The 27,278-nt window shown below is 45.8% G+C and overlaps 1 protein-coding gene across 1 annotated transcript in view; it reads right to left on the minus strand.

Moving 5' to 3' along the window:
* VWA3A (von Willebrand factor A domain containing 3A) overlaps positions 1–27,278 on the minus strand; it is a 135,281-nt gene that overhangs the window by 105,697 nt on the left and 2,306 nt on the right. The window contains exons 2-5 of the mRNA XM_040356839.1: positions 25,021–25,095; positions 20,715–20,847; positions 11,545–11,669; positions 3,711–3,788 (exon numbers count right to left, since the gene is read on the minus strand). Of these exons, the coding sequence (XP_040212773.1) occupies positions 3,711–3,788; positions 11,545–11,669; positions 20,715–20,847; positions 25,021–25,085 (401 nt within the window). The 5' untranslated portion in view covers positions 25,086–25,095. The remainder of the gene's footprint in view (positions 1–3,710; positions 3,789–11,544; positions 11,670–20,714; positions 20,848–25,020; positions 25,096–27,278) is intronic.

Consider the following 27,278-nt stretch of genomic DNA (forward strand, 5'->3'; position numbering starts at 1 on the left):
GTGTATTGTGTGCTCCACCAACAATCGATGATTCAGTGCATCAAAATAAACATGCACACGTGCTTGAGAGGAAGATAATAGATGCCACTCGTCTCTCAGTGCAAATGTGAGATAAGCGTTTCCACCAGCCCCTTACCTTAGTAAGGCTTTGAAAAAGCCTAATGTAGTGCTGTTAAGGATGGGATATACCTCACACAGTCAGCTTGCTGTTCCAAATCCCGCACCTGAACGCTCAAACATCCACAGCGCTGGCACTCAAATAAAGAAACAGGAAGGCTCCCATAGCATAAAACCTTTTACAATTTATTCGTATCAAACAAAGAATTCACTCACAGACATAGATGAGTCATCAGCATGTGTAGTAAAAGAGTGTCTCCGCTCTGCGGCCGCGAGCGGATGACGTCACCAACAGCTCTCCGAATTCCTCACGCGTATCGTGACTGACAGCACGTCACTTACTCATAGGATGGAGAGCGGCTGGTGCGAGGGTGACTTATATAGTGCCGTGGCGGCCAGTAGTTAACAAATGGACTAAACATTTGAATAGGCAACGCTAATAATAAGGGTTATGAAGACAATAACTTAATAGTTCATATTTGTAAACATATAATGTCAGGTAAAAATAAATTAAAAAGCGGAATGTGCTCCCTCCAGTGGTCAAAAGGGCACAATGCAAAAGGTTACTTGGAATCGGTGTAACTCTAACCCCCTGCTGGATGGCTAAGGGAATAGGTAAAAAGAAAAATTGTCAAAATCGGGATAGCTGGATGGCAAAGCAGGAATACTGGTCCAAAGTGTTTTCATAATACTGGGATAATACCCACATGTGGGAAGAAGATCATAAAGGGTGGGAACCAAGGATAATTAAAGTAAAGTGATAATACCTGATCACTTTAACAAGAGATACAAATGAGTATCCATAAAGGTATTAAAAATAGTGTATCCACATTAACTTGTGGGTAGGGATAAATGACCTTAAAAATAATGTGGATACACTATTTTTAATACCTTTATGGATACTCATTTGTATCTCTTGTTAAAGTGATCAGGTATTATCACTTTACTTTAATTATCCTTGGTTCCCACCCTTTATGATCTTCTTCCCACATGTGGGTATTATCCCAGTATTATGAAAACACTTTGGACCAGTATTCCTGCTTTGCCATCCAGCTATCCCGATTTTGACAATTTTTCTTTTTACCTATTCCCTTAGCCATCCAGCAGGGGGTTAGAGTTACACCGATTCCAAGTAACCTTTTGCATTGTGCCCTTTTGACCACTGGAGGGAGCACATTCCGCTTTTTAATTTATTTTTACCTGACATTATATGTTTACAAATATGAACTATTAAGTTATTGTCTTCATAACCCTTATTATTAGCGTTGCCTATTCAAATGTTTAGTCCATTTGTTAACTACTGGCCGCCACGGCACTATATAAGTCACCCTCGCACCAGCCGCTCTCCATCCTATGAGTAAGTGACGTGCTGTCAGTCACGATACGCGTGAGGAATTCGGAGAGCTGTTGGTGACGTCATCCGCTCGCGGCCGCAGAGCGGAGACACTCTTTTACTACACATGCTGATGACTCATCTATGTCTGTGAGTGAATTCTTTGTTTGATACGAATAAATTGTAAAAGGTTTTATGCTATGGGAGCCTTCCTGTTTCTTTATTTGAGTGCCAGCGCTGTGGATGTTTGAGCGTTCAGGTGCGGGATTTGGAACAGCAAGCTGACTGTGTGAGGTATATCCCATCCTTAACAGCACTACATTAGGCTTTTTCAAAGCCTTACTAAGGTAAGGGGCTGGTGGAAACGCTTATCTCACATTTGCACTGAGAGACGAGTGGCATCTATTATCTTCCTCTCAAGCACGTGTGCATGTTTATTTTGATGCACTGAATCATCGATTGTTGGTGGAGCACACAATACACTTTGGAAATCAGCGATTGAAGTTTTAAAGAAATATATTTTGAACTTTGGATTTCGTTGTATTTTGCACAATTGTGCACTTGTCACTTTTGGCATGTTTTTTATTTCTCTGACAGTATATTTGATTTTAATCCCTTGAGGGATTTACTGTATGGGACTCACTTTTTTCACTGTTATTTTTTCACTGCAAAATATTTATTTGTTTTTCACTGATGCATGAATTGATATTCTATTTATTAGATTTTTCACTGGATTTCAGTACTCTTTGCACTGAATATTATTATTATATCTTTTTGCACATTGCACTTCATATTGATGTAATATTACTTTAGGAACTTTTATCCACACTTGAAAATTTGGTCAACGTTATATATTTTATTCCTCATTATATTTATGGATTTTTTTTTGGTAGCACGATGCTTTTGGTGGCACGTTTTGTCTACCCAATCAGTTTTTTATTATTAAGGTATCAGGAGATACGCCGTCGTATCTCTTTCCGAATCTCCCCCACGGTCAAGAAAAAATCTCCTCATTCTCAAACGTACAATGTACAACACATACACTGGCAGGGGAAGTTTGATTCCACTGGCACAACCCTTGGGCCTTGTACACACGAGAGGATTTATCCTCTGGCGGATTTTGATCTGATGGTTGTACTAACCATCAGATCAAAATCCGCGCGGAATTCCCCCCGCGGTTACGTGTCGCGCCGTCGCCGCGATGATGACGCGGTGACGTGCGCGACGCTGAAATATAAGGACTTCCACGCATGCGTCGAATCATTACGACGCATGCGAGGGAGGGAATCGGACGGATTGATCCGGTGAGTCTGTACAGACCACCGGATCAATCCGCTGGACTGGATTCCAGCGGATAGATTTCTTAGCATGCTAAGAAATTTTTATCCGCTGGAAATCCATCGGCCCGAAAAATATCCGCGGATAAATATCCGCTGGGTCGTACACACCAGTGGATCTATCCGCTGAAACCGATCCGCGGATAAATTCCAGCGGATAGATCCTCTCGTGTGTACGGGGCCTTGGGGCTGCTTTTGCTAATCCCATGTTACTGCGTGTTAGGTAAAAGTTTGGTAAGAGACGATTCGCGCTTTTCAGTCTGTTACAGCGTGAAAAATGTGTTATCTCCATTACAAACACTACTTTTACCGAAGTTGCGCTCCCGTCTCATACTTTATTCTGAGCATGCGCAGGTTCCTTAGCATACACACGATTGTGTTTCTCGTCGAAAACCAGCCTGACGAGGAACACAACGAGAGTTCCTCAACAATTTCCTCGATGAAAAACATACACACAAAAAAGCTCTGCCACCAAGTTTCTTGATGGATTCTATCGAGGAAACGGTCGTGTGTACGAGGCCTAAAGCCATCTGGATCAGGTGCTTTATAAACTTTTTTTTTGTCTGATTCTGGACAATATCAATATTGTTCTTTCTATTCTCAATTGGAGTGAAAATATAATTATTCTTTAACGTGACATTTTTTTCCTTATTTTTTTTAAATAGCTGCAATTTAAATTTTCTTACATCAAAGGCATTTAAGTCATCCACATGAAAAAAAAAAAAAATTCTATAATCACCGCTTTTCAATTTCAAACCTGCTCTAAAAATGCCAGCTGGCATTTGATTGTTGAAATGGGTACGATAGGAACCTCTATTTTCTCGTGTTTTTCACAGAAATTCCAGCTTTCAGTAACCATAGATGTATTTGACCTTTACATCGTGAACAAAAAGATCAAAAGCGTAAAAGAAAACTATACTTACTCACGTATTTTTAACTCAAATTCATTTATTGTCTCAGCTGTAAATTCAATCTGCTTGGAGGCATTTTTTGATGGTTTCCTTAAAAAAAAGGTATATAAAATTTGAATATTTGGTCTTAACTCAGAACAATCGTGCTTCTAAAAGATTTGTATTTGAAAGATTTGTATTTTCTCCCGTAATTATTGTTACTTAAGACCAGTACACAAGATTGGATTTTCCAATGGGATTTATGTGATAGCAGGCTGTTGTCGGAAAATCCGACCGTTTGTACGCTCCATCAGACAATTGTTGACAGATTTTCCGCCAACAAATGTTGGACAGCATGCTTTCCAACAAGACAACAAATGTGTCTTGTTGGATTTTCCGATCGTGTGCACACACAAGTCCGTCGGACAAAAATCAGAAGCAATGCTCACCATAACACAACATTAGCAGAAGTTGCCCAAAGAGTGGAGCTAAAGAGCTGAAAAAACACATAGTTATGTGTTTGTTGGCCGACAATTCTTTGCCGTTTGTATGCAAAACAAGTTCATGGCCAATGCCCTTCGGACAAAAGTCCTACACTTTGTTCGATGAAAATGCGAACATGTGTACAAGGCTTAAAGTGGAGGTTCACCCAAAATATAAATTTTTAACATTAGATTGAGGCTAATTAAGGGGAGCAGAAACTGGTATTTTTTTTTAAAATCAATGCGGTACATACCGTTTTAGAGATAGATGTTCTCCCGCCGCTTCCGGGTATGGGCTGCGGGACTGGGCTTTCCTATTTGATTGACAGGCTTCCGACCGTCGCATACAGCGCGTCACGAGTTTCCGAAAGTAGCCGAACGTCGGTGCGCAGGCGCCGTATAGAGCCGCACCGACGTTCGTCTCCTTTCGGCAACAGGTGACGCGCTGTATGCGACCGTCGGAAGGCTGTCAATCAAATAGGAACGCCCAGTCCCGAAGATCATACCTGGAAGCGGCGGGAGAACATTTATCTCGAAAACGGTAAGTACGGCATTGATTTAAAAAAAAATACCCTTTTCTGCTCCCCTTAATTAGCCTCAATCTAATGTTAAAACATTTTTTTCAGGTGAATTCCCGCTTTAAGACTTCTAGTGACCTCTGACTCCCCCCCCCCCCCCGCAACACCTGCTGAAGGATACAACTAAATACGGGGAAACATACATTTTTCATAAATAAGCCCACACAGCCTAATGCCGCGTACACACGATTAGACATTCTGACAACAAAACCGTGGATTTTTTTCCAACGGATTGTTCTCTCAAACTTGTGTTGCATACACACGGTCACACAAATGTTGTCAGAAATTCCGAAACGTCAAGAACACGGTCACGTACAACACTACGACGAGTCGAGAAAAATTAAGTTCAATGATGCCGAGCATGCGCTGAATCGATTCCGACATGCGTAGGATTTTTGTGCGTCGGAATTGCATACAGACGATCGGAATTTCCGACAAGCACTTTTGTTGTCGAAAAAATTAAGAACCAGCTCTCAAACATTTGTTGTTAGAAATTCCGACAGAAAATGTCCGATGGAGCCTACACACGGTCGGAATATCCAACCAAAAGCTCACATCAAACATTTGTTGTCGGAAATTCCGACCGTGTGTACGCTGCATAATAGTATTTGGTTGTCTTAATGCACTCTATCAAAATATAGACATTAATGCAATAACGAAATCAATAAATATAAAATTTTCAGACATACAGCATATCAAACATTCTTTGTCAAATAAAAAAAAAAAATTCTAACTTACTTTAAAATCTATTTACAGCTTTTTTCTCTCATTTAGTCTCTGATTTACATGGATGTTTTCACTATATGCTATTGCATTAACAAGCTCCTAAATGTTTCATTGTTACTCATTAGCACCATCATTAAACCTTCACCATTTCACACCTCTTAAAGTGTAACTAAACGCACATTTTTCTTTTTCAGTTTTAGATGGAATGGAGAGGGATTAGAACACCTGTTTTTTGCTGTCTGTGTCCCCGTTAGGGAGATTCATTCTTGCTATTTGTCCTGTTTACTGTTATCAACAAAAGTGAATGAAAAAGAAAATCCCAAATTTTGGGGTGACATTAGAAGAGGTGTTCTCTTCCAATGGGGACACTAGTTCTGGTGACACACTGGGATTACCTCACATTTCCTATCACTTCCTGTTTTGGCTATGGGACAGGAAGTAAAGGGAAATCTCCCCAATGGGACACAGATGACAGGGAAACTGATGAAGGTTATAACCCTCCCTCCCTGTTTTGCCTTTATTTACACATTGTAGAGGGTCAGCCTGGGGCAGGGTTAGGAAGGGGTTAATTGAAGAGGTAAGTTACTTCCCCTTTAGACCTGCTTATTGCCAGCTGGGCTGAAAGTGTCAGAGAGGAGCTGTTGAGTAGGAGAGAGAGACAGAGCAACATGCTGCATGAAAAGGTCCATTGCTGGATTGTGTACTTGCTGGGTGAGCCTAACCACATAAAAGACTGTGGCTCTGATTAGAGCCATGAACTATTGCCTGCAAGCCTGTATGCTGCCGAACTGTGAGCAGAGGCGTTGCTAGGGGGGTGCGGGGGGTGTGGGCCGCACCGGGTGACACAAGCTAGAGGGGTGACACCATCCTTTTTTTTTTTTAGCTGACATGCCTAGCCTGCCCTGTGCAATCCCAGCCTGCCCTGTACCACCCCAGCCTGATCTGTGCCACCCCAGCCTGCCCTGTACCACCCCAGCCTGCCCTGTATCACCCAGTCTGCCCTGTACCACCCCAGCCTGCCCTGTACCACCCCAAACAGCCCTATACCACCCCAGCCTGCCCTGTACCCCCCCAAACAGCCCTGTACCACCCATCCTGCCCTGTACCACCCCAGCCTGCCCTGTACCACCCCAAACTTTCCCATGCCACCCCAACTTGCCCTGTACCACCCCAATCTGCCCTATGCCACCATAACTTGGCCTATACCACCCCAACCTGCCCAATGCCACCCTAACTTGCCCTGTACCACCCCAACCTTTCCCATGCCATCCCAACTTGCCCTATGCCACCCTAACTTGCACTATACCACCCCAACCTGCCCTGTACCACCCTAACTTGCCCTATACCACCCCAACCTGCCCTATGCAACCCTAACTTGCCCTATACCACCCCAAACTACCCTATATCACCCCAACATGCCCTATACCACCTTAACCTGTCCTATACCACCCCACTACACCAACCTGCCACTATACCACTCTATACTACCCTAACCTGCCACTATACTGCCCTATACTATCATTTACAGGGGCTGGTTTGGGGTGCGCCCCGTGCTCGTGCGCTGACTGCTTGGTGCTGGGCAGCCTAGACAGAGGGGGGGTGACACCATGTTTTACCGCACCGGGTGACAAAAACCCTAGTGACGCCACTGACTGTGAGCTTTACCTGTGTGCACAGAAGTGTGACAAGACAAGCCTGTCGTGTCTTCTGTTTGTTTTTGCCAGTTTGCTGAATAAAGACATTAATATTTTACTGGACTGTCTCTGAGCCGACTGTTCACCCCTCTGCTCCCCTACAGCATTAATGTGGCTTCATTATGCTTTTGAATTTTTTCTATATATTTTTTATAACTCACTGCTCAATTCCCCCATCATTACTTTTTTATTTTTTGTTTGCCTTTGAAGGGACAGGGAGAAATGTCTACTTGTCATTACTTCCCTACAATCTGTAATAGTGGCAAGTAGAATTTTAGACAATGCACCTGAAGAAAACCAAACTATCATACCTGCTAAAAAAAGGAAGGCAACTTAAAGTGGTTCTGAAGGCAGAAAGCTAACTTAAAGCGGAGTTCCACCCAAAAATGAAACTTCCGCTTTTCGGAATCCTCCCCCCCTCCGGTGTCACATTTGGCACCTTTTAGGGGGGGAGGAGGGAGCAGATACCTGTGTAATCCAGGTATTTGCTCCCACTTCCGGGCATAGGTCGCCTCGGGGACCTACGTCACGTCCGGCGCCTCCTCCGTCCCCCCTGCTGTCTTCTGGGAGACACACAGGTCCCAGAAGACAGCAAGGACCAGTAGGATCACGCAGTGCAACTCGCGCATGCGCAGTAGGGAACCAGGAAGTGAAGCTGCAAGTTCTCACTTCCTGATTCCCTTACCAAAGATGGCGGCGCCTCTACCCGAGGGACAGATCGGCTTCGGGTGCCGCCATCGCAGGCGCCCAGGACAGGTAAGTGTCCTTATATTAAAAGTCAGCAGCTGCAATATTTGTAGCTGCTGACTTTAAGAAAAAAAAAATTTGGGCGGAACTCCGCTTTAATGCATTCTATGCATTTGGATAAAAAAACTAAAAACCTTCTGCAGCAAGCTAAAGCAGGTTGCTATGGTGGCGATCAGCAGGGGGAGGAGCCAGAGCACCAGCGGGGGACCTGAATGTGGAGGTTCGGGGCTGCTCTGTACAAAACCACTGCACAGATTAGGAAAGTATAAAGCCTTGTGTACACTGCTGCTGTTAAACGTGCATACAGAGGCAGTTGGATGCTTTTTTCAACTGCCCCTGAACACATTTAATGTTATCTTATGTGACACAGTCTCGTTTACAGTCGTTTTTAGGCAGTTACTTTTAACAGCGTTTCTTTGAAAGCAAAAAAATGAGTTCAGACGTCAGAGATTTCCAAACACAGCTAAACGCATCTAAACGCGCCTAAACGTGGTATCGGCGTTTAGCCGCGTTTGCGTTTATAGGCTTTTTTTTTTTTAGAAGCGCTTCTAAACACAAACGTGGCAAAACGTCGCTAAACACGGCAAAACGGGCATTTTAAATGTGGATTACTATCTGTCAAGTTTAATCATTTAGGAGCAGTTGTAAAAACATGGAGCTTAACAGGATTGTTATTTTTTTTAATACAAAATATGAACCTTTACACACACACTTTAAACAGTGTGTATAGCTGAGATGTACTGTCAGACCCTGTTTACACAGGCTTCAGTTATGCTGAATGCTTCTATCAGCTCATTTAACTCCCAATACCCAGGGGTAGCTACAGCCTTTTAGCCGAGATGCAATTGTTTTAGTTTTGGTATAGGTAAACTTTATAAATTCGATGAATGTTGTCCAGTGACTTTTTGGGCAAATGTTGGGTGAATGTACTGTATGTCAACTATTGCATCAAATACTTTATAATGACACCCCTGAGGTTTCATTCAAATGAGCAAATGAGAGTGGATAAGCTGCTGGGTTTAGATGTGGCTAAATACCATGGGGCAGATCCACAAAGAAATTACGTTGGCGCATCTATTGATACGCAGCGTAAATTTCAAATTTTGCACGTCGTATCTTTGTTTGTATCCTCAAAACAAGATACGACGGCATCTCGGCTAGATCCGACAGGCGTACGCCGTCGGATCTAAGCTGCAATTTTTCGGCGGCCGCTGGGTGGCGTTTCCGTCGAATTCCGCGCCGAGTATGCAAATTTACGGCGATCCACGAACGTACGACCGGCCGGCGCATTTTGTTTACGTCGTTTGCGTTCGGCTTTTACCGGCGTTTAGTTAAAGCTGCTGTTATGAGGCGTACTCAATGTTAAGTATGGCCGTCGTTCCCGTGTACAATTTTGATTTTTTTACGTTGTTTGCGTAAGACGTTCGCGAATAGGGATTTGCATACAATGACGTCACCGTCGTGAACATTGGCTTGTTCCGGGTTAATTTCGAGCATGCGCACTGGGATACCCCCACGGACGGCGCATGTGCAGTTAAAAAAAAAAACGCTGTTTACGTCGGGTCACGACGTATTAACATAAAACACGCCCCCATTACATCCATTTGAATTCCGCGCCATTACGCCGCCAATTCTTTCAGGATTCGAAAAAAAAAATTGCGGCGGCGTAGTGTATCTTAGATACGCTGCGCCCGGCGCAAAGGTACGTAGATCTACCCCACATCTATACAGAGCAGCAGTCTGTGCTGTGGCCGCATACAAACTGGATTGTTAGCTGTGGACAGTTTGTATGTAGCTAGGAATGGTGTCCCATGAATTAAACTGCCCCTAATTGCATGTAGGCACTCTAATGAGCTGTTACTGTACATGCGAACAGTGATGGCATCAGCTATTGATTTGTACAGGGTAGAAATGTGGTGGCACTGTTGCTGGCCATGGCTGTTTGTACACACTGTGTGTGATAGTTACCGTATTTATCAGCGTATAACATGCATAGGGAGCCAATGGCTGCGCTGCTATCAATCAACCAATGAATGAGCCGAGAAGCCAGCGCGTTCATGGCGCGGGACTTTCGAGGGGTCAGGTAAGTAAACGGGGGCTCGGGGGGGGTGGGGTGGTGGGCGCTAATCCTCTGATGTTTTTTCACCATAATGCATAGAATGCATTAAGGTGAAAAAACATGAACCCTTACAACCCCTTTAAAGTGGAACTAAAGTCTGCAATACTTGCCTCTTCTCCAAAAGTCTGCAAGGTCCTTTATTGGTCATGGTTCATCTCCTCTTTGGCTATCTTCCAGGTGCTCATCTTCAGCTGTCTTCAATGGCATGCTAAGAAGTATAGTAATCCCGGCACAAAAGCAGCGCACTGGAAATGTAAACTGAGCTGCACATAAGTAGCACAGTGTATATTTTACAGAACTCTGTGAGCATTCAGGCAAGTTTACTTTATTGTAGAAGAGACATTGCATGCATGTCTATTTTGCAATAGTCTGCCTACCCATAAGCAATTTGACTTTAGTACCGCTTTAAGCTTTGTGCCGTGACCCCTTGATACAATTTCCCAAGTTGTGGGGACCCCTAACAAGACAAGTAATATGCACCCCTAACCCAAGGACATTTAGCGCTCCCTGAGTCCCTTCCACTCGTACAGTATTTAAACCCCTTATGGTACATTTTAGGATGTACCACTTTTTCTTTCCCTTTTATCTCTCTCTATCCTAATTTATTTTATTTTTTCCCCCATCCCTTTCTCTTACTTTTCTATCCCTTTTTCTTTGTTCCTCCCCCTCTTTTCCTCTCCCTTCCACATATTCTCTATTTTTATTTCTTCTCTTACTCCATGATAGGGGGGGTGGGGGGAGTTGGGATGAGTGTCAGTGTTGGTGGGGGGTGGAATGAGTGGCAGTGCTGGGGGAGTTCTGATCAGCCAGATTAGGTGCTCTTGATCAAGGTCATCTGCTGATCTGAGAACTGCAGTGGGGACTTTTATCGGTAACTATATTCACAGGTAGTGTTACTCACTGTGTCTCCGATTTTGTGGTGTCTCGCAGCAGTGACACCTATGCCAAAAATCAGTAGATAGGGTCTCCTCCAGCCCCTCCCACTTCACATTCCCCACCAGTCAGCTGATCCCTAGTCTCTGCACCCCAGCCATGCCGTGAACTGAATGGGTGGCTGTGAAGTGGGTGAGTAGGTGCCTGCGGGCTCCAGGAACAGCCCAGCTGGGTGGCCACAAGCTCCAGGGTCAGCCGTGAAAAGGCTGGGAGAGCAGAGCGGGCTCCAGGAACAGCCCAGCTAGGTGGCCACAAGCTCCAGGGACAGCCGTGAAAAGGCTGGGAGAGCAGTGCGGGATTCAGGAACAGTCCAGGATTTGGTGACCCCTGGAAAATTGTCATTCGACCCCTGAGAAGGTCCTGACCCCCAGGTTGAGAACCACTGCTCTACAGACTAGTGTATTAGATTTAGCTTGGTGTGAGCAACACGAGTTACATTTTTATTTTTGCTATTTGGGGTAATCTAGGTTTAATTCACAGCTGTGTATAGGTTACAGGTCTGATATGTGTTAATTCTGAAACGGAATCTTGGATTTGTACACATCTACAGTAAATAGGATATTCACTTCAATTTGAAAGAATACTCACATGACAATGTGTCCCAGGTTCAGCAGATCTTCAATGGTGAGATGCATGGACTCGATATCATGGTATTGAAGCCATTCCTCCGAGCTCTGAGAATCACTCTTCTTATTCTCTGTGTCTGTCACTCTCTGTATATCAGAACGAATAATTCAATCATGTGCTATCACTCCTTATGTCTGTAAATTACAAAGGCTTTGCCCCAGAGGAAATGTTTTCTTTAATAGAGTATGTATTATTCATATCAAGCAATATTCTACTCCAGGCTTTCAATGGCTGTTTTCATACCTTCAGTGAATACAGATAAGAGTTATACTTGTGTTCTGTGCCACACGCCCCACAGACTGAGAATGTACTACTCACTCTGCATCACTAGTTTTGAAACCAATAAAAAGATGAGTGGGTGTTATAGAACAGCCAGCAGAAGAACTGGCACATCTGCCAATGCCCAGCAGTAGATATGTGCATTCCCGTTCGTACGAATGTTATTTTCGTACGAAAATGTTCATTTTCGTACCCGCAGAATAATGTGTACATACGAAAAAATTAAAGCACCAAAATACGAAAACGACAGGATTACGAATGAGCCGCATAACGAACAACCGCAAATACGAACAAACGATCTGCCGAAAATACGACAAAACGAAAACGGCAAAAGAACGAAAATTACATCTATAACAAAAGATTTGCATTGTATCCTGTTTGAATCCCCTGTTTGAATCCCCTCTCTGCTCGTATCCTCAGCCGCATGTCCACATGACACCTACAACAAAAGATTTGCATTCTGTATTTTGTTTGAATCCCCTCTCTGTTCGTATCCTCAGCCGTATGCTCACACGACATCCACAACAAAAGATTTGCATTCTGTATCCTGTTTGAATCCCCTCTCTGCTCGTATACTCAGCCGTATGTTCACACGACATCCACAACAAAAGATTTGCACTCTGTATCTTGTTTGAATCCCTTCTCTGTTCGCACCCTCAGTCGTATGCTCACACAACATCCACAACAAAAGACCCGCACCCTGTATTTTGAATTCCTTTTTTCTGTTCGTATTTTGGATTCAACAGAATGCAAATCTTTTGCCAAAGATGTCACACGAACACACGACCGAAAACACCAAAAGAAAAAGGACCCAAAACACAGAATGCAAATCCCTTGCCACAGATGTAATTTTCGTTTTTTTGAATGGGCAGTGAGTGTAGTTAGTAAAGCAGATTCTCTTTTGTGCTGAGTAGTACAGTAAAGCCAAATAAACTTTTCTGTTGATTTTCATCTGAAGGGAGATCAGTTGGCCAGACTTTTGAACCCAAAAATGGTTTTCTGATGGAGTTTAAAAACGAACAAATTTTCTGAGAACGAACAGAAAATGATCGTTTTTATGTTTGTTGTTAAAAAAGTCTGACCAAGTGTATGGGGCTTAACAATCGTTAATATGGATGAGCCGCGTGTTGAAAGTGCCGCGAATCCCGCGATATATTTACGAAAGTAAAAAATGACGAAAATCCTTTTTCTGTTCGTATCTTCAGTCGCATGCCCAACAAATTGTCATAGATGTCACACGAACACACGACCGAAAACTCGAACAGAAAAAGGAATCCAAAACACAGAATGCAAATCATTGACGAAAATTCACGAAAATTATTGTCTAACAAGTAACGAACATGAATTAAACAGAATTAACGAACCATCCCGCATGTACGAAAATAAAACGGTAACGAAAATACGAAACGATCGGAATACGAAAAAATCTCGTCGTACGAAAAACGAACGGGAACGAACAGGAAAACGGGCGTCTTACGAAAAACGAACGGAAACGAACCTACGGAACGATACGAAACAGAACAAAAAAAAATGGAAACATTTTCTGTGCACATGTCTACCCAGCAGAATAGTAGATTGGTGCATGAAATTTGCCATTGGCACATAGATATTTGCGTGACAGATTCTGGCGACCAGTGGCCTATTAAAAGCCAGCAGCATCAGCCACTAGTTGCTAAATGATCTTCAGCTCCCCCATGCGTTCCTGTGTTCCTGCTCTCGATACTATTGGATTTTCTGTTACTGACCCAGCTTGCCTTTGACTTGTCTTGTCTCCATTCCCGGCTTTGAATCTCGGTTTGATCCATTGACTCTGCTGTACCCGTGTATGACCTCTGGCTTGCTCTTCTGGACACCTCTGCTACCTGATTATCAGTGTATGACCCGGGCTTAATCCTGACCTTGCTTTCTGCCTTACCCCTGGCTGATCCTGACCCTGCTCCTGGCTCTCCCTTCAGCCAAGTCTCATCTGGTACATCTAAGGGACCCCTGCCCAGCAGTACATCCTGCTCATCCAGCTGCCACCCAGCAGATGTCTCATCACTCAGCCTATCACAGCTGGCAACCCCTGCTTCTTTGGGCATAGCACTCCCTGTCACCACCTTCAGGGGTTCTCAGCACTCAGTTGCAAGGAAAGCCCTCTCAGCACCTCGGCCTCCAACCAGCTATGTGACAGTGGGGCACACTGTTGCTCTATGGTGCTAGCAGTTGTGCTCCAGCTGCATGGACGAAGAGTGGGTGAATTGTAAACAGTAGTCCATCACTAAAAATACAAAAAACAACATTAATTGCCGTCATAAACTGGGGACCTTGATCAACCATAATGTGCTTCTTCAAGCAGACCTTTCGCCATGAACAACGTTGACCCCGCCGCCCTGTTACCCATCCATGATCTCCAATCTACTCACTGCAATGCCCATCATCTAAGTGAATTATTAGCAAGCAGAGTAAGGGCATGTACACTAAATGTAAATACTGACTTTATTAGCAATAGCACATTAGGGATGCAGGCTGTGCTGGAAGGAGAGTATTTAAAATAAAGATGTACTGACAGTTAAAGCAAAAACCTCCTATTCTTTACAGCCAAGGAAGCTACCATCTTAGGCTCCATTCACACCTAGGTGTTTTTACGCCCGACGCCCGACGCTATTGCAGCCTGAAATATGCTGGAGGGGTGATTTAACATTGTCGGCTATGGAGATGGTTCACATCTCCACGCCGAAACGCCGTACGCCTGAAGCTCAAAACATTTCCTGACCCTTTTTTTCAGGCGGCTTCGGCGTTCGGCCATAGTCGACAATGTGTAAAATCACCCCTCCAGCGAAAACCGCAGTAAAAAACGCCGCGTTTTGTCGCGGCAAATCGTGGGACAAAACGCTGCAATTTGTCGCGGCAAATCGCGGTACAATACGCCGCGTTCAGGTGTGAATGCAGCCTAAGTCTCTGTTTGAACTGCAGTTGCCATGGGGCTGCACATGTGATCAAATATGACATCAGCCATTTGATGGTTTGACAGTTTGGTTGAGAGCACAAGCAACTGTGACAGTTATCATTCATTTTGTGCCTTAAATGTAATTGTTTTGGAACACAGTGAACTGGATCTAATTTAGGGGTTAGTTCCACCTGACTGCTTTCTGTTCTCAGCTAAAGTTCTGAGCTTACATAGCGGGATTTCACTAAAAGTTCATTTTAAAGAGAAGAGCAAATCAATGCCTGCAGAGGGTTAGTACTTCATCCTTCTGCCACCTGTACCGCCAATTTCCATGATCTTCCCAATCAATGATCAATGAAAAATCTTTTGATGCTGACATTTCTGGGTTTATAAAGTAACTGGTCCCCCTATAAGCACTATGGGCCAGATTCACAGAGATCGGCGTATCTCTGTGCGGGCGTATCGCATCTCATATGCGCCACGCCGACGTAACATAGAGAGGCAAGTACAGTATTCACAAAGCACTTGCTCCCTAAGTTACGGCGGCGTAGCGTAAATGGGCCGGCGTAAGCCCGCCTAATTCAAAGTAGGCTGGTAGTGGGCGTGTTGTATTTAAATGAATCGTGACCCCATGTAAATGAAGCGCCGAACGAACGGCGCATGCGCGTGCATGCTCAGAATCACATTGAATTTACACCCCAAGATACGACGGCTCAATGGCAACGACGTAAACGTAACCTACACCCAGCCCCATTCACGTACGACTTACGTAAACAACGTAAAATCCGACGCTTGTTCCGATGTCCATACCTTTGCATTACTTGCGCCTCATATAGCATGGGTAACTTTACGCCGGACGTAAGCCTTACGTAAACGGCGTAGCTTAATGCGACGGGTGCAAGTACGTTCGCGAATCGGCGTATCTAGGTCATTTGCATATTTGACGCATAAATCTACGGAAGCGCCCCTTGCGGCCAGCGTAAATATGCATCCAAGATATGACAGCGTAGGAGACTTACGTCGGTCATATCTTGGCAAAATTCAGGCGTATCTGATTTCCAGAATACGCGTATAGATACGACGGCGCACATTTGGACTTACGACGGCATATCTGGAGATACGTTGTCGTAAGTCCTTTCTGAATTTGGCCCTATCTTTTTTTTTTTTTTCCTCTGGCCCCTATGTCACTACAGGGCACAGTAGTGATCTAGCAGATGTGAGAAAGACCAAACAAACACAGCGGGGGTCCGGGGGATCCAGCATCCAACTCAGCCAGAAGTGTTCTGGATGCTGAAGATAATTCAAGAGATGTAGTGTGTGAAGACAGCGGAGATTTCCACCTGTCCAGGTTTCGGGTTTTGAATCATGTGTCCGGGTTTCAGTCCATCTGAAACCCAGACACATTGTTCAGACCAGGCTGTGGTTCACCAAGTAGCCAAGATAGTCATACACAAATCTGCTGCCACTGCAGGCGGAAGTTAGGGGGCAGGTCTGGCATCACTGAACGGTGGGGTGGATGATGTCAGCAAGAGAAATTTGGCCACACCCACTGACGGGCTCTGTGCGCTACATTACTACTCTCCTTGGGGCACCTAAATGTGTCTCAGGTCTTTTATAATCCTATAGTGTTTACTGCAACAAAAAAAAAATTGCCACAAAAGTGTTCGAGTTTGGCTTGAAGAAAAGGTGGTAGCCCTAAGCGGAGATCAGCGACAATGGCGGCAGGACGGGGAAGTAGTAACTCTTTCCAGACATAGCTTTGGTTTTCACATTTAAAATACAGACAAAGTTACTTTCATACTAACAGATATTGACAGACATCATTCTTCAGTTAGTTTGATGCCAATTACAGTTACAGACCAGTGCAGCACAAAAAATAAATAACCAAGTGAACATTCCACGTTATTATTTAAGTTTATTTATTTTTGTTTTAGCTGAGATTCTAAATTAAGAACATATCACAAGCAATCTAAAAACCTGGTGTAACAGCCTTGTGAAATGCCTAAAAGAATCATATGTGTTGCCTGGAGCAACCAATCACGTCACAGCCAAATTAAACTATGCTGAGTCTGGCTGACAATGGTCTCTTATTTTGGGACGTCTTTAATACATTAAGGGCCAGATTCAGATACATTTACGTTGCTCCATGGCAGCGTAACGTATCCCATTTACGTTACACCGCCGCAGGTTTACAGCGTAAGTGCCTGATTCACAAAGCTCTTACCTGTAAACTTGCGGCGGTGTAACGTAAATGTGCTCGGCGCAAGCCCGCCTAATTCAAATGGGGCGGGCACCATTTAAATTAGGCACGTTCACGCGCCGAACGTTCTGCTCATGCTCCGTTAGGAAATTTCCTGATGTGCATTGCGCGAAATTACGGCGCCCCAACGTTTTTTTTTAAATGCGACGTGCGTTACGGCGTTTCGTATTCCCGGACGTCTTACGCAAAAAAAATAAAAAATTTGAAATTCGATGCCGGAACGACGGCCATACTTTAACATGGCTGATCTAAAGATAAGCCATGTTAAAGCAGGTGTAACTTTGCGACGGGTAAAAACGACTAGCGACGACGTACGGGATTGCGACGAACACGCGGATCTTCGTCGATCGCCGTAACTAGTCATTTGCATATTCTACGCCGACCGCAATGGAATCGCCACCTAGCGGCCAGCCTAGAACTGCATCCTAAGATCCGAAGGTGTAAGTCAATTACACCTGTAGGATCTTAGGGCTATCTATGCGGAACTGATTCTATGAATCAGCCGCATAGTTAGGACGGGCGGATCACAGAGATACGACGGCGTATCAGGAGATACGCCGTCGTATCTCTTCTGTGAATCTGGCCCTATATTTTTTCTCTCAGCCGGTACAGGGCATAAATGAAGTGAAGTTGGACAAGGGAGAAGAAAAGCCAGAGGCCTATGAATGATGCGGGAGAAGAGTAAGGCTGGGTTCACACTACGGTTTTCCCGTCCGTCAGCCGCATACGATTTATATGGAAAACCGTATGCGGCTGAAACGGACGGGAACGTATGGAACCGCACACATGTGCGTTTTCCATTAACATTAATGTTAAAGGAAAACGTATGCGTTTGCCATACTGTTTTAAAAACGACCGCAAAACCGTGGTTGAACACGGTTTTGCGGACGTTTAAAAAACGTTTTGCCAGCAAATCGTACGCACCCGGATGCATCTGAGTGCATACGATTTGCAATGCATTCTCTATCTATACGTTTTCCCGTCCGGGCCCGTACGTTTTCAATACTGAAATCGTATGCGGCTGACGGACGGGAAAACCGTAGTGTGAACCCAGCCTAATGTAGATGTATTGCAGAATGTAATCTAGACCACTAGATGGCGTAAGTCACTATTAAATCAAATACAATGTAATATCTTATGTCGGACACCCCCTATATCCTGAAATCTGCATATGATATAGCTAGTTATGATAAAGAATACCCTTGCCTGAAAACCAGCATAATCTCTTACAGCAGGGACTATATATTTACGAATAATTTGTCATAAACATATATACTATTAGTAGCAATTCTATGAATCTTTTTTATTATAATAATCCTATATGTTCCCACTAGTGTTTGTGCATTCTGTATTGCTCACCAAAACTCAACATGACCTGAAGTATGGGATCTGCTTTGATAACTGAAAGCTTCTGCCTCGTACACACGATCTGAATTTCCAATGGAAAAAGTCAGAAGGAATTTTTTCATCGGATATTCCGACCCGTGTATGCCCCATCTGACTTTTTCCGTCGGAAACTCAGACGGAGTTAGAAAGAGAACATTTCTATCAGAAATTCCATTCGTCTGTATGGAACTCCGACGTAGAAAAAAAAACATGCATGTTCGGAAACAATTCGACGCATGTTGGGAAGCATTAAACTTAATTTTTCTAGGCTCGTCGTAGTGTTTTGTACGTCGCTGTGCTTTTGGCGGTCAGAATTTGGTGTGCCCGTGCGCAGAGGCGGACTGACAACTCATGGGGCCCCTGGGCAATAGAAGATTATGGGGCCCCTGGGCTTACAGATGGCCACCACGCCAGGAGGCAGTGCAGAGGCGGGGCAGCTAAAATCTCAGGATTTTCACATCAAAAGCATGTCGGTATCAGGGACAGATGTAAAAAAAACATAGATTTTTACATACTGTCCCCGGTTTTACTGAGCCTGGCAACCCTGATGGGGGCCCCCTAGTGGCATAGAGCCCTCGGGCAGTGCCAGAGTGACTCAATGGTCAGTCCGCCCCTGTCCGTGTGTATGCAAGACAGCTTGAAAGGAATTCCGTCTGAAAAACCCGTCTGAGTTTATTCCGATGGAAACTCTGATCGTGTGTACAGGACATAAGGTTTCGTTCATTTTCTCTTTTTACATCAGCACCAGGGACAGTTCTTAAATTGAATGAGGTGTCCCTTGTGCTGGTGGCTGCTCTGTTCAGTGAAATCTTAATTCTTCTGCCTCCATGCCCCATGCTGTGCTCTTCCGGTACTTCGGGTGTTATTATTAGCTGCTGAACCTGACATTTGCACTTGTCAAAAGTGCCAACTATGCCTTCTCTATTCTCCCCACCCCCTCCTACTCATCTGGACTGTGGGGCAGCACAGTGTCTTAGTGGTTAGCACTTCTGCCTGGCAGCGCTAGGGGTGTCAGTTCAAATGTCAGTGCTATACAAATACCTGTAGTGAATATCGCTTCCCCACAATTAAAAGCACTCTGAATGGAGTGGATGAATGAAAGGTCACCCTCTTCCATTCATAGAGCACGTTCAGCCTGCCATTGCTTTATACAGGCTGCAGCTACGTCTGCATTTTGCCCATATTATAGAGTTTGTGTATGTTCAATATCATATCAGTGTGAACTCTGCAGGCAAACAGGACATTGAAGTTATTGCAGGTCTTTGGTGTCAGGCCTTTTTTTTCAGTGGGAATGCGGCCGTATGCAGTTTTGGCACCTCCAGCACTGAAATCTATACAGTATAGTGGCAAGGGGGGCTTGGGCAAGCCAGAGGGTCTATTGGTGCTAATTGCTGGGAGATCCATAGTTGCTGGGAGTGTAGTATTGCTGGGGGGAGATCTATTGTTGCTCTACTGTTGTAGGAGAGATTCCATTGTTGCTGGTTGCTGAATAGGTTTTTTTTAATACTAACTGCTTGAAGGTCTATTAATGCTGGCTACTGGGGATCTATTGGTTCAGGGGGACATCTATTGTTGCTGGGAGGTCTATTGTTTATATGGAGGATCTATTGTTGCTGGAGAGTGTTTGGGGAGAGTAGGAGGCAGAGATAAAGGGCTCTTTCACACGGGCGGCCCGTTTAGGTCCGCCTGCCAGTTTTTTAGGCGGACCTGAACGGGCGCTCCGTGCTCCTCTATGGAGCCGCGGATGTCAGCGGTGACATGCCCGCTGACATCCGACCCGCTCCGATCCGCCAAAGTGTGACGGAGGAAAAACCTACTTTTCCATCCGTCTGGCGGATCGGATCAGGTGAACACGGACAGACGGTCCTTGTTCATCCGATCCCCCCCATAGGGAAGAGCGGAGAAAAGACAGGGCGGTCCCTGCACAGTGTGCGGGGACCGCCCTGTCATGCGCCGGCTCAGCGGGGATCAACGGAGCGATCCCCGCTGAGCAAGCAGAGGTTCACGGGGCAGATCATTACTGATCCGCCCCGTGTGAAAGGGGCCAAAGGTGATTCAGAGGAGGGACAGGTGGAGTATCTGCACCTATTCTCTGAGAGCCCAGGTTACAGCAGGCCAAAGTGTCATGTGGGGGGTTACCTTTTTTGTACCCAAAACAGGCAGATTGATATAGAAAATCAGTTGGTCTAATTCCCTATTTACTGATGATCTGTGTGTTTTGGCAGCCTCTCCTCTGAACAACACAGCTGATTCTATGTGAGCAAACATCATCCTTACCAGCAGATCATGAGTCTGATTGACATGTGTCACCAGTAATCCTCCATCATTCTTCACTTTGTTGACTTTCACATCCTGCCATGAAGGTTTTGCTCTTATGGGAAATGATTCCATGCCTTCTTCTGGTTCTTGGCTTAATGTAACACAAAACCATTACATGTAAACATATACCATCAGTTTTTCATTTCATCACAATGAATAATTCATGTACAGATCCAATATGCATGGCAATCCAAGCTTCTGATATAAAGTGTACAATTATAGATGACACTGCTAGAGCAATAAATTCATGGTGATCAGCAAATAGTATATAAGACTTTCTCATCTACACAGGGCTTTTTTTCAGCAGGAACGCGGGGGAACGCAGTTCCGGCACCTCCAGATCTGAATGTATGTAATGGTGCTCGGAGGTGGGTAGAGGGTGGAACCAAGGAACGGTGCTCGGAGGTGGGTAGAGGGGTGGGTAGGGGGTGAAACCAATGAATGGTTCTTGGAGGTGGGTAGGGGGTGGAACCAAGGAATAGTGCTCGGAGATGGGTAGGGAGTGGAACCAAGGAATGGTGTTCGTAAGTGGGTAGGGGCGGAGAAAAGGAATGGTGCTCGGAGGTGGGGAGGGCTGGAACCAAAGAATGGTGCTCGGAGGTGGGTAGGGGGTGAAACCAAGAAATGGTGCTCAGAGGTGGGTAGGGGGTGAAACGAATGAATGGTGCTCAGAGGTGGGTAGGGGGTGAAACCAATGAATGGTGCTCAGAGGTGGGTAGGGGGTGGAACCAAGGAATAGTGCTGGGAGGTGGGTAGGGGGTAGAACCAAGGAACTGTACTCAGAGATGGGTAAGGAGTGGAACCAAGGAATGGTGCTTGGAGGTGGGTAGGGGGTGGACACAAGAGGTGACAGAAGGAGGGAGTTCCTGCACCTATTCTCTGAGAAAAAAAGCCCTGCTTCTACATAACAAGAGCCAATAGAGCATTCTTATTGATCAATAAAGCAACAGCATAACTAAAGGTAAAAACTTTTTCTATTAGATTTGGATAGAGTGTTGAAGGGTTGGAACCCCTGCCAAGTCTTTATTGCTGTCTGTTAAGGGAGATTTACACTCTCTAAACTGTCCTGATCACCAACAACAAAAGTGAGGGTAAATCCAAAGTTCTGAGTTGCCACCAGAACAGAAATCGTCTAATGGATACACTTGTTCCCAGGACAACAGTCTAATGCCTCGTACACACGGTCAGAAATTCAGATGGAAAAAGATCGACTGACTTTTTCCATCGGAAATTCCGACCGTGTGTATGCCCATCTGAGTTTTTCCATCGGATATTCCGAGGAATTCCATCAGAGTTTACATTGAGAACATGTTCTCTTTTCCTCCGATGGAATTCCGTCGGAATTCCGATGTGAATTTGGTCGGACAAAGGTCTGATCGTGTGTATGGAGCTTTAGAAGGGATATCCTTCACGGTGGGGGGGTTCGGTGGCTAAGGATGCAGCTAATTGTGCACAATCTCCAGTGGGGTGCAGGGGAGAATCGGGGGTCTAATAGACCCCTGATGTTTCCATATAAAGGTCCTGTCACCTGCCATGCTATCACACAGGGGCTTGTTAGTCCCTTGTTTTTAGTATTAAAGTTAAATGAAAAAAAAAAAAATGAAAAAGTGTAAAAAGACTAAGGCCTAGTACACACGAGAGGATTTATCCGCGGATACGGTCCACCGGACCGTTTCCGCGGATAAATCCTCTCGAGGATTTGCGAGGATTTGGATCCGATGGAGTGTACTCACCATCGGATCGAAATCCGCGCCGAAATCCCCTCGCGATGATGTGTCGCGCCGTCGCCGCGATGATGCCGCGGCGACGTGCGTGACGCTGTCATATAAGGAATTCCACGCATGCGTCGAATCATTACGACGCATGCGGGGGATCCCTTCGGACGGATTGATCCGGTGAGTCTGTACAGACCAGCGGATCAATCCATTGGGATGGATTCAAGCCCCGTACACAAGGCCCCGTACACACGAGAGGATCGATCTGCTGGAATTGATACGCGGACCGGCTCCAGCGGATAGATCCCCTGGTGTGTACGATCCAGCGGATCTGTTTCCGCGGATTTTTGTCCCCGGGGATGGATTTCCAGCGGATCAAAATTTCTTGACATGCTAAGAAATTGATCCGCTGGAATCCAGTCCAACGGATTGATCCGCTGGTCTGTACAGACTCATCGGATCAATCCGTCCGAATCCATCCCCCGCATGCGTCGTAATGATTCGAAGCATGCGTGGAATTCCTTATATGACAGCGTCGCGCACGTCGCCGCGTCATCATCGCGGCGACGGCGCGACACGTCACCGCGGACGGAATTCCGCGGGGATTTTGATCTCATGGTTAGTACAACCACGAGATCAAAATCCGCCAGAGGATTTATCCGCGGAAACGGTCCCCCGGACTGTTTCCGCAGATAAATCCTCTCGTGTGTACCCGGCCTAAGGCCTCGTACAGACGAGCGGACATGTCCGATGAAAACGGTCCGCGGACCGTTTTCATCGGACATGTCCGCTGGGATCATTTGGTCTGATGGCTGTACACACCATCAGACCAAATTCCCCGCGGACAGATGACGCGGTGACGTGGCGGCGGCGTTGGGGCGACGATGACGCGGCGACGTGCGCGAACCCGGAAGTTCAATGCTTCCACGCATGCGTCGAATCACTTCGACGCCATGCGCGGGTTCTCGGGCCAGCGGACATGTCCGATGATTCGTACTGACCATCGGACATGTGCGACGGACAGGCTTCCAGCGGACATGTTTCTTAGCATGCTAAGAAACATTTGTCCGCTGGAAACCTGTCCGCTAGGCCGGAAAACTGTCCGGTCGGCCCTACACATGGTCGGACATGTCCGCGGAAACTGGTCCGACGGACCAGTTTCAGCGGACATGTTCGGTTGTGTGTACGAGGCCAAAGGGGTAGATTCAGGTAGGGAGCGCGTATTTGTGTGCCGGCGTAACGTATCCTATTTACGCTACGCCTCCGCAACTTTGACAGGCAAGTGCAGTATTCACAAAGCAAAGTTGCGGCGGCGTAGCATAAATAGGATGGCGTAAGCCCGCCTAATTCAAATGTGGAACATGTGGGCGTGTTTTATGTTAATTTATTGTGACCCCACGTAAATGACACTTTTAGGTGGGCACTGGGCATAGATGGGCACTAAGAGGTGGCACTGATGGACACTGGGTGGCACTGATGGACACTGAGGGGTGGATCTGATGGCATTGCTGGGCATCATTACAGTCAGTGCCCATGTTGCCAGTCCGTGCCCATTTGTGGGCACTGATTGGCATTGATTATGTTTATTTTATTTATTTTTTTGTTGTTTTGTTTTTTGCTCCATTTGGCAACCGGGGGGCACTCCCTGGTGGTCCAGTGTTGGCATCCGAGGTGGGGCTGCGCTGATAAAACAATCAGCGCGAACCCCCCCCCTGTCAGGAGAGCCGCCGATCGCGTCTGTCAGATCAACAGCTTTTCCTGTTTACATCATGATCAGCCGTGGTTGGACACGACTGATCACGTGGTAAAGAGCCTCCGCCGGAGATCGGAGATGCAGGGTGTCAGACTGACACCCCGCATCACCGATCGCGCTGCACGCCCCCACGGGCGCGCGCCGGCATGTAATCCTGCAGGACGTCCAGTCAGGATTTCAGAACCACTTCCCCAGACGTCAATTGACTATTGACCGGGCGGGAAGTGGTTAAAAGAATGTGATCTCAGGCACAGAAGCCATCTGGTGTATTATAAGAACTCTTCATGGTTCACAACTATAGAAACCTTGCACAAACCATTGTATTTTGTAAATGGACACACATGTTCAGCGATCTTTGTACATGTCACCTAAACACAGAGGAAACGGCCATCTTGTGGGTTGGATGGATTACATTCAGGCTGGGTTCACACTGCCGCACGGAGTGGCTCACAGCAGGGGTCCGGTGCGTCCTGGTTCACCGTTTCAGGTCCGATTTCAGTCCGGATGTTTGGCTGAATTTGGACCTGAAATGGACCAGAAGACGCACAGGACTGTGCAATTTAATCTGGAGCCGCTCTGCAGATTTGGGAACTGGCTCCATTGAGAGCCGGTCACAATCTCCTGACATGCGAATTGGATCCTCAGAAACCCCACATCCAATTCACAATAGTGTGAACCCAGCCAGAATGAATGCTGGCTGTGTAACTACAATCTGTGGAATGACATTGCTGAGCAGTGAGGCATTGTGTTCCATTATCTCTGGAAAAAAAAATTAATGAAAGGTAACCATACTTACTATGAAGTCTTGAAAAAATTATCATTTTCCAAAATGTGAGCCATGTTTTCTGTGTTTAAATCCATTGCGACATCCCTGCAATGTATGGACATAGAAATTATATATATTTATGGAACTTCAAATTAATGCTTGCAAATATATATATACAGGTAATTACAAATATAATTGTTAAAAAGAGAACTACAAAAGCAATAAAGAAAACTGCAAGTAGACAAAGCTCTGGACTTCCAGATTAATAGCCAGATTCAGAGAGACTTAGGCTGGCGTATCAGTAGATACGCCAGCCTAAGTCTGAATGTGCGCCCGCGCTAATTTAAGCGTATTCTGGTAACCAGATACGTTTAAATTAGGCTCAGATACGAGCGGCGTAAGTGTCTTACACCCTCGTATCCTAAAGTGTAATTTTTAGGCTGACCGCTAGGTGGCGCTTCCATTGCGGTCGGCGTAGAATATGTAAATCAGTAGATACGCCTATTCATGAACGTACGCCCGGCCGACGCAGTACAGATACGCCGTTTACATAACGCATTAGCGGCCTAAAGTTATTCCATCAAATAGATGGAATAGTAATGTTAAGTATGGCCGGCGTTCCCGTGTCGAAATTCGAAAATTTTACGTAGTTTGCGTAAGTCGTCCGTGAATAGGGATTTACGTTGTTTACGTCGTCGTCAAAATCAATAGGCCCGTGCGGCAATGCACACTGGGAAATGTAGGCGCACGGCTAATGCGCAGTTCCAAAAAAAACGTCAATCATGTTGGGTCAAGCCTAATTATGATAAAACACACCCCCTCAGCCTAATTTTAATTAGGCGTCCTTACGCCCGCCCGCTTTAGGCTACGCCGCCGTAACTTAGCATTCAAGTACATTGTGAATCATGTACTTGCCTCGCTAACTTACGGCGGCGTAGCCTAAATGCCATAAGCTACGCCGCCGCAAGTATGCGTTCGCCATCCTGAATTTAGCTATTAGTCACTTCCAGTTTTGCTATGTGATGGCTCATGCCAGCCCACTCTTCGATCAGAGCCATTTCAAAAATCTCAAAAACGTTTTGTACCCAGTGAGTAGAGCTTCTACTAAAGTAATGTTACCAGTAAAAAGAAAATTTGCTAGCAGATAAGCTTTTAATTGTAGTAAAGTTTGTAAAGTTGGTGCCGCCATCCCATCACTGCAAGTATCAGAGCCTTGAGGCCAACAGGTGAGTAAGGACTGACCAACTGCAACTGCATACTTCACTGATTACCACTGCACTGATGCACTTCTCCACTGACCGCCACTGCCACTGACTGCCGCTGTACTCACTGACTTCACAGACAACTATAACACCAACACTCTTCTCCACCGACAGCCACTGCACCCACTCACTTCACAGACTGCCATAGGCCCCACCATGGGCATCCGCTGAAATATTTTCGGGGGGGGCACTTTGGCAGCGGCGATACAGTCGCATTTAACCCTTTCTTCAAACGCTATCGGAGGTTAAACGGCCGAATAGCGCAGCTAAAACGATGGTAAAATGCCGCTTTTTAGCGGCGCTTTACCGATAACGCGGCCAGCTGGCAGTGTGAAATAGCTCTTGAGATAATTCAGCTTCACTCAATGCCCATATAAAAATAGCCTAGAGAATGTACAGACCCCCCCATTCTGCACAGACCCCACCATTCAGTACAGATGGACCCCCTATTATGCACAGACCCCTCCATTCAGCACAGACAGACCCCCCCTTCAGCACAGACCCTCCCATTCTGCACAGACCCCTCCATTCAGCACAGACCACCCCCCTTCAGCACAGATGGACCCCCTTTAAGCACAGACCCCCCTTCAGCCCAGATGGACCCCCCATTCAGCACAAACCCCCCCTTCAGCACAGACGGACCCCCCTTCCCCATCCCATTCAGTACTTCAGATCAGCCATCAGCGCAGCACAGGCAGCAGGTTCCCTCCCCTTGTGTACACATAAACATTACAGGGGGAGGCGGCTTCACTCTGCTCGCTGTGCCTGTGTGACATCCGGCCCGGGACTGCTCAGACAGCCCGCGGCCGCGAGATTCTTCAACACCTTCTTAATTGCACCTGTGCACTTTAACACTGACTATGCCAACTGCACCCATGCACTTTTCCGCTGACCATCAATATACCTGTGTAATTCTAAACACTGATTGCCACTGCACCTGTGCACTATTTTTCTGACCGCCTCTGCACTTATGCTTTTTACTGTTGACTGCCCCTGGGCCTGCACCCATACACTTTTCCTTTGTCC

The sequence above is a fragment of the Rana temporaria genome, chromosome 6 (assembly GCF_905171775.1).
Source record: "Rana temporaria chromosome 6, aRanTem1.1, whole genome shotgun sequence".
NCBI lineage: Eukaryota > Metazoa > Chordata > Amphibia > Anura > Ranidae > Rana > Rana temporaria.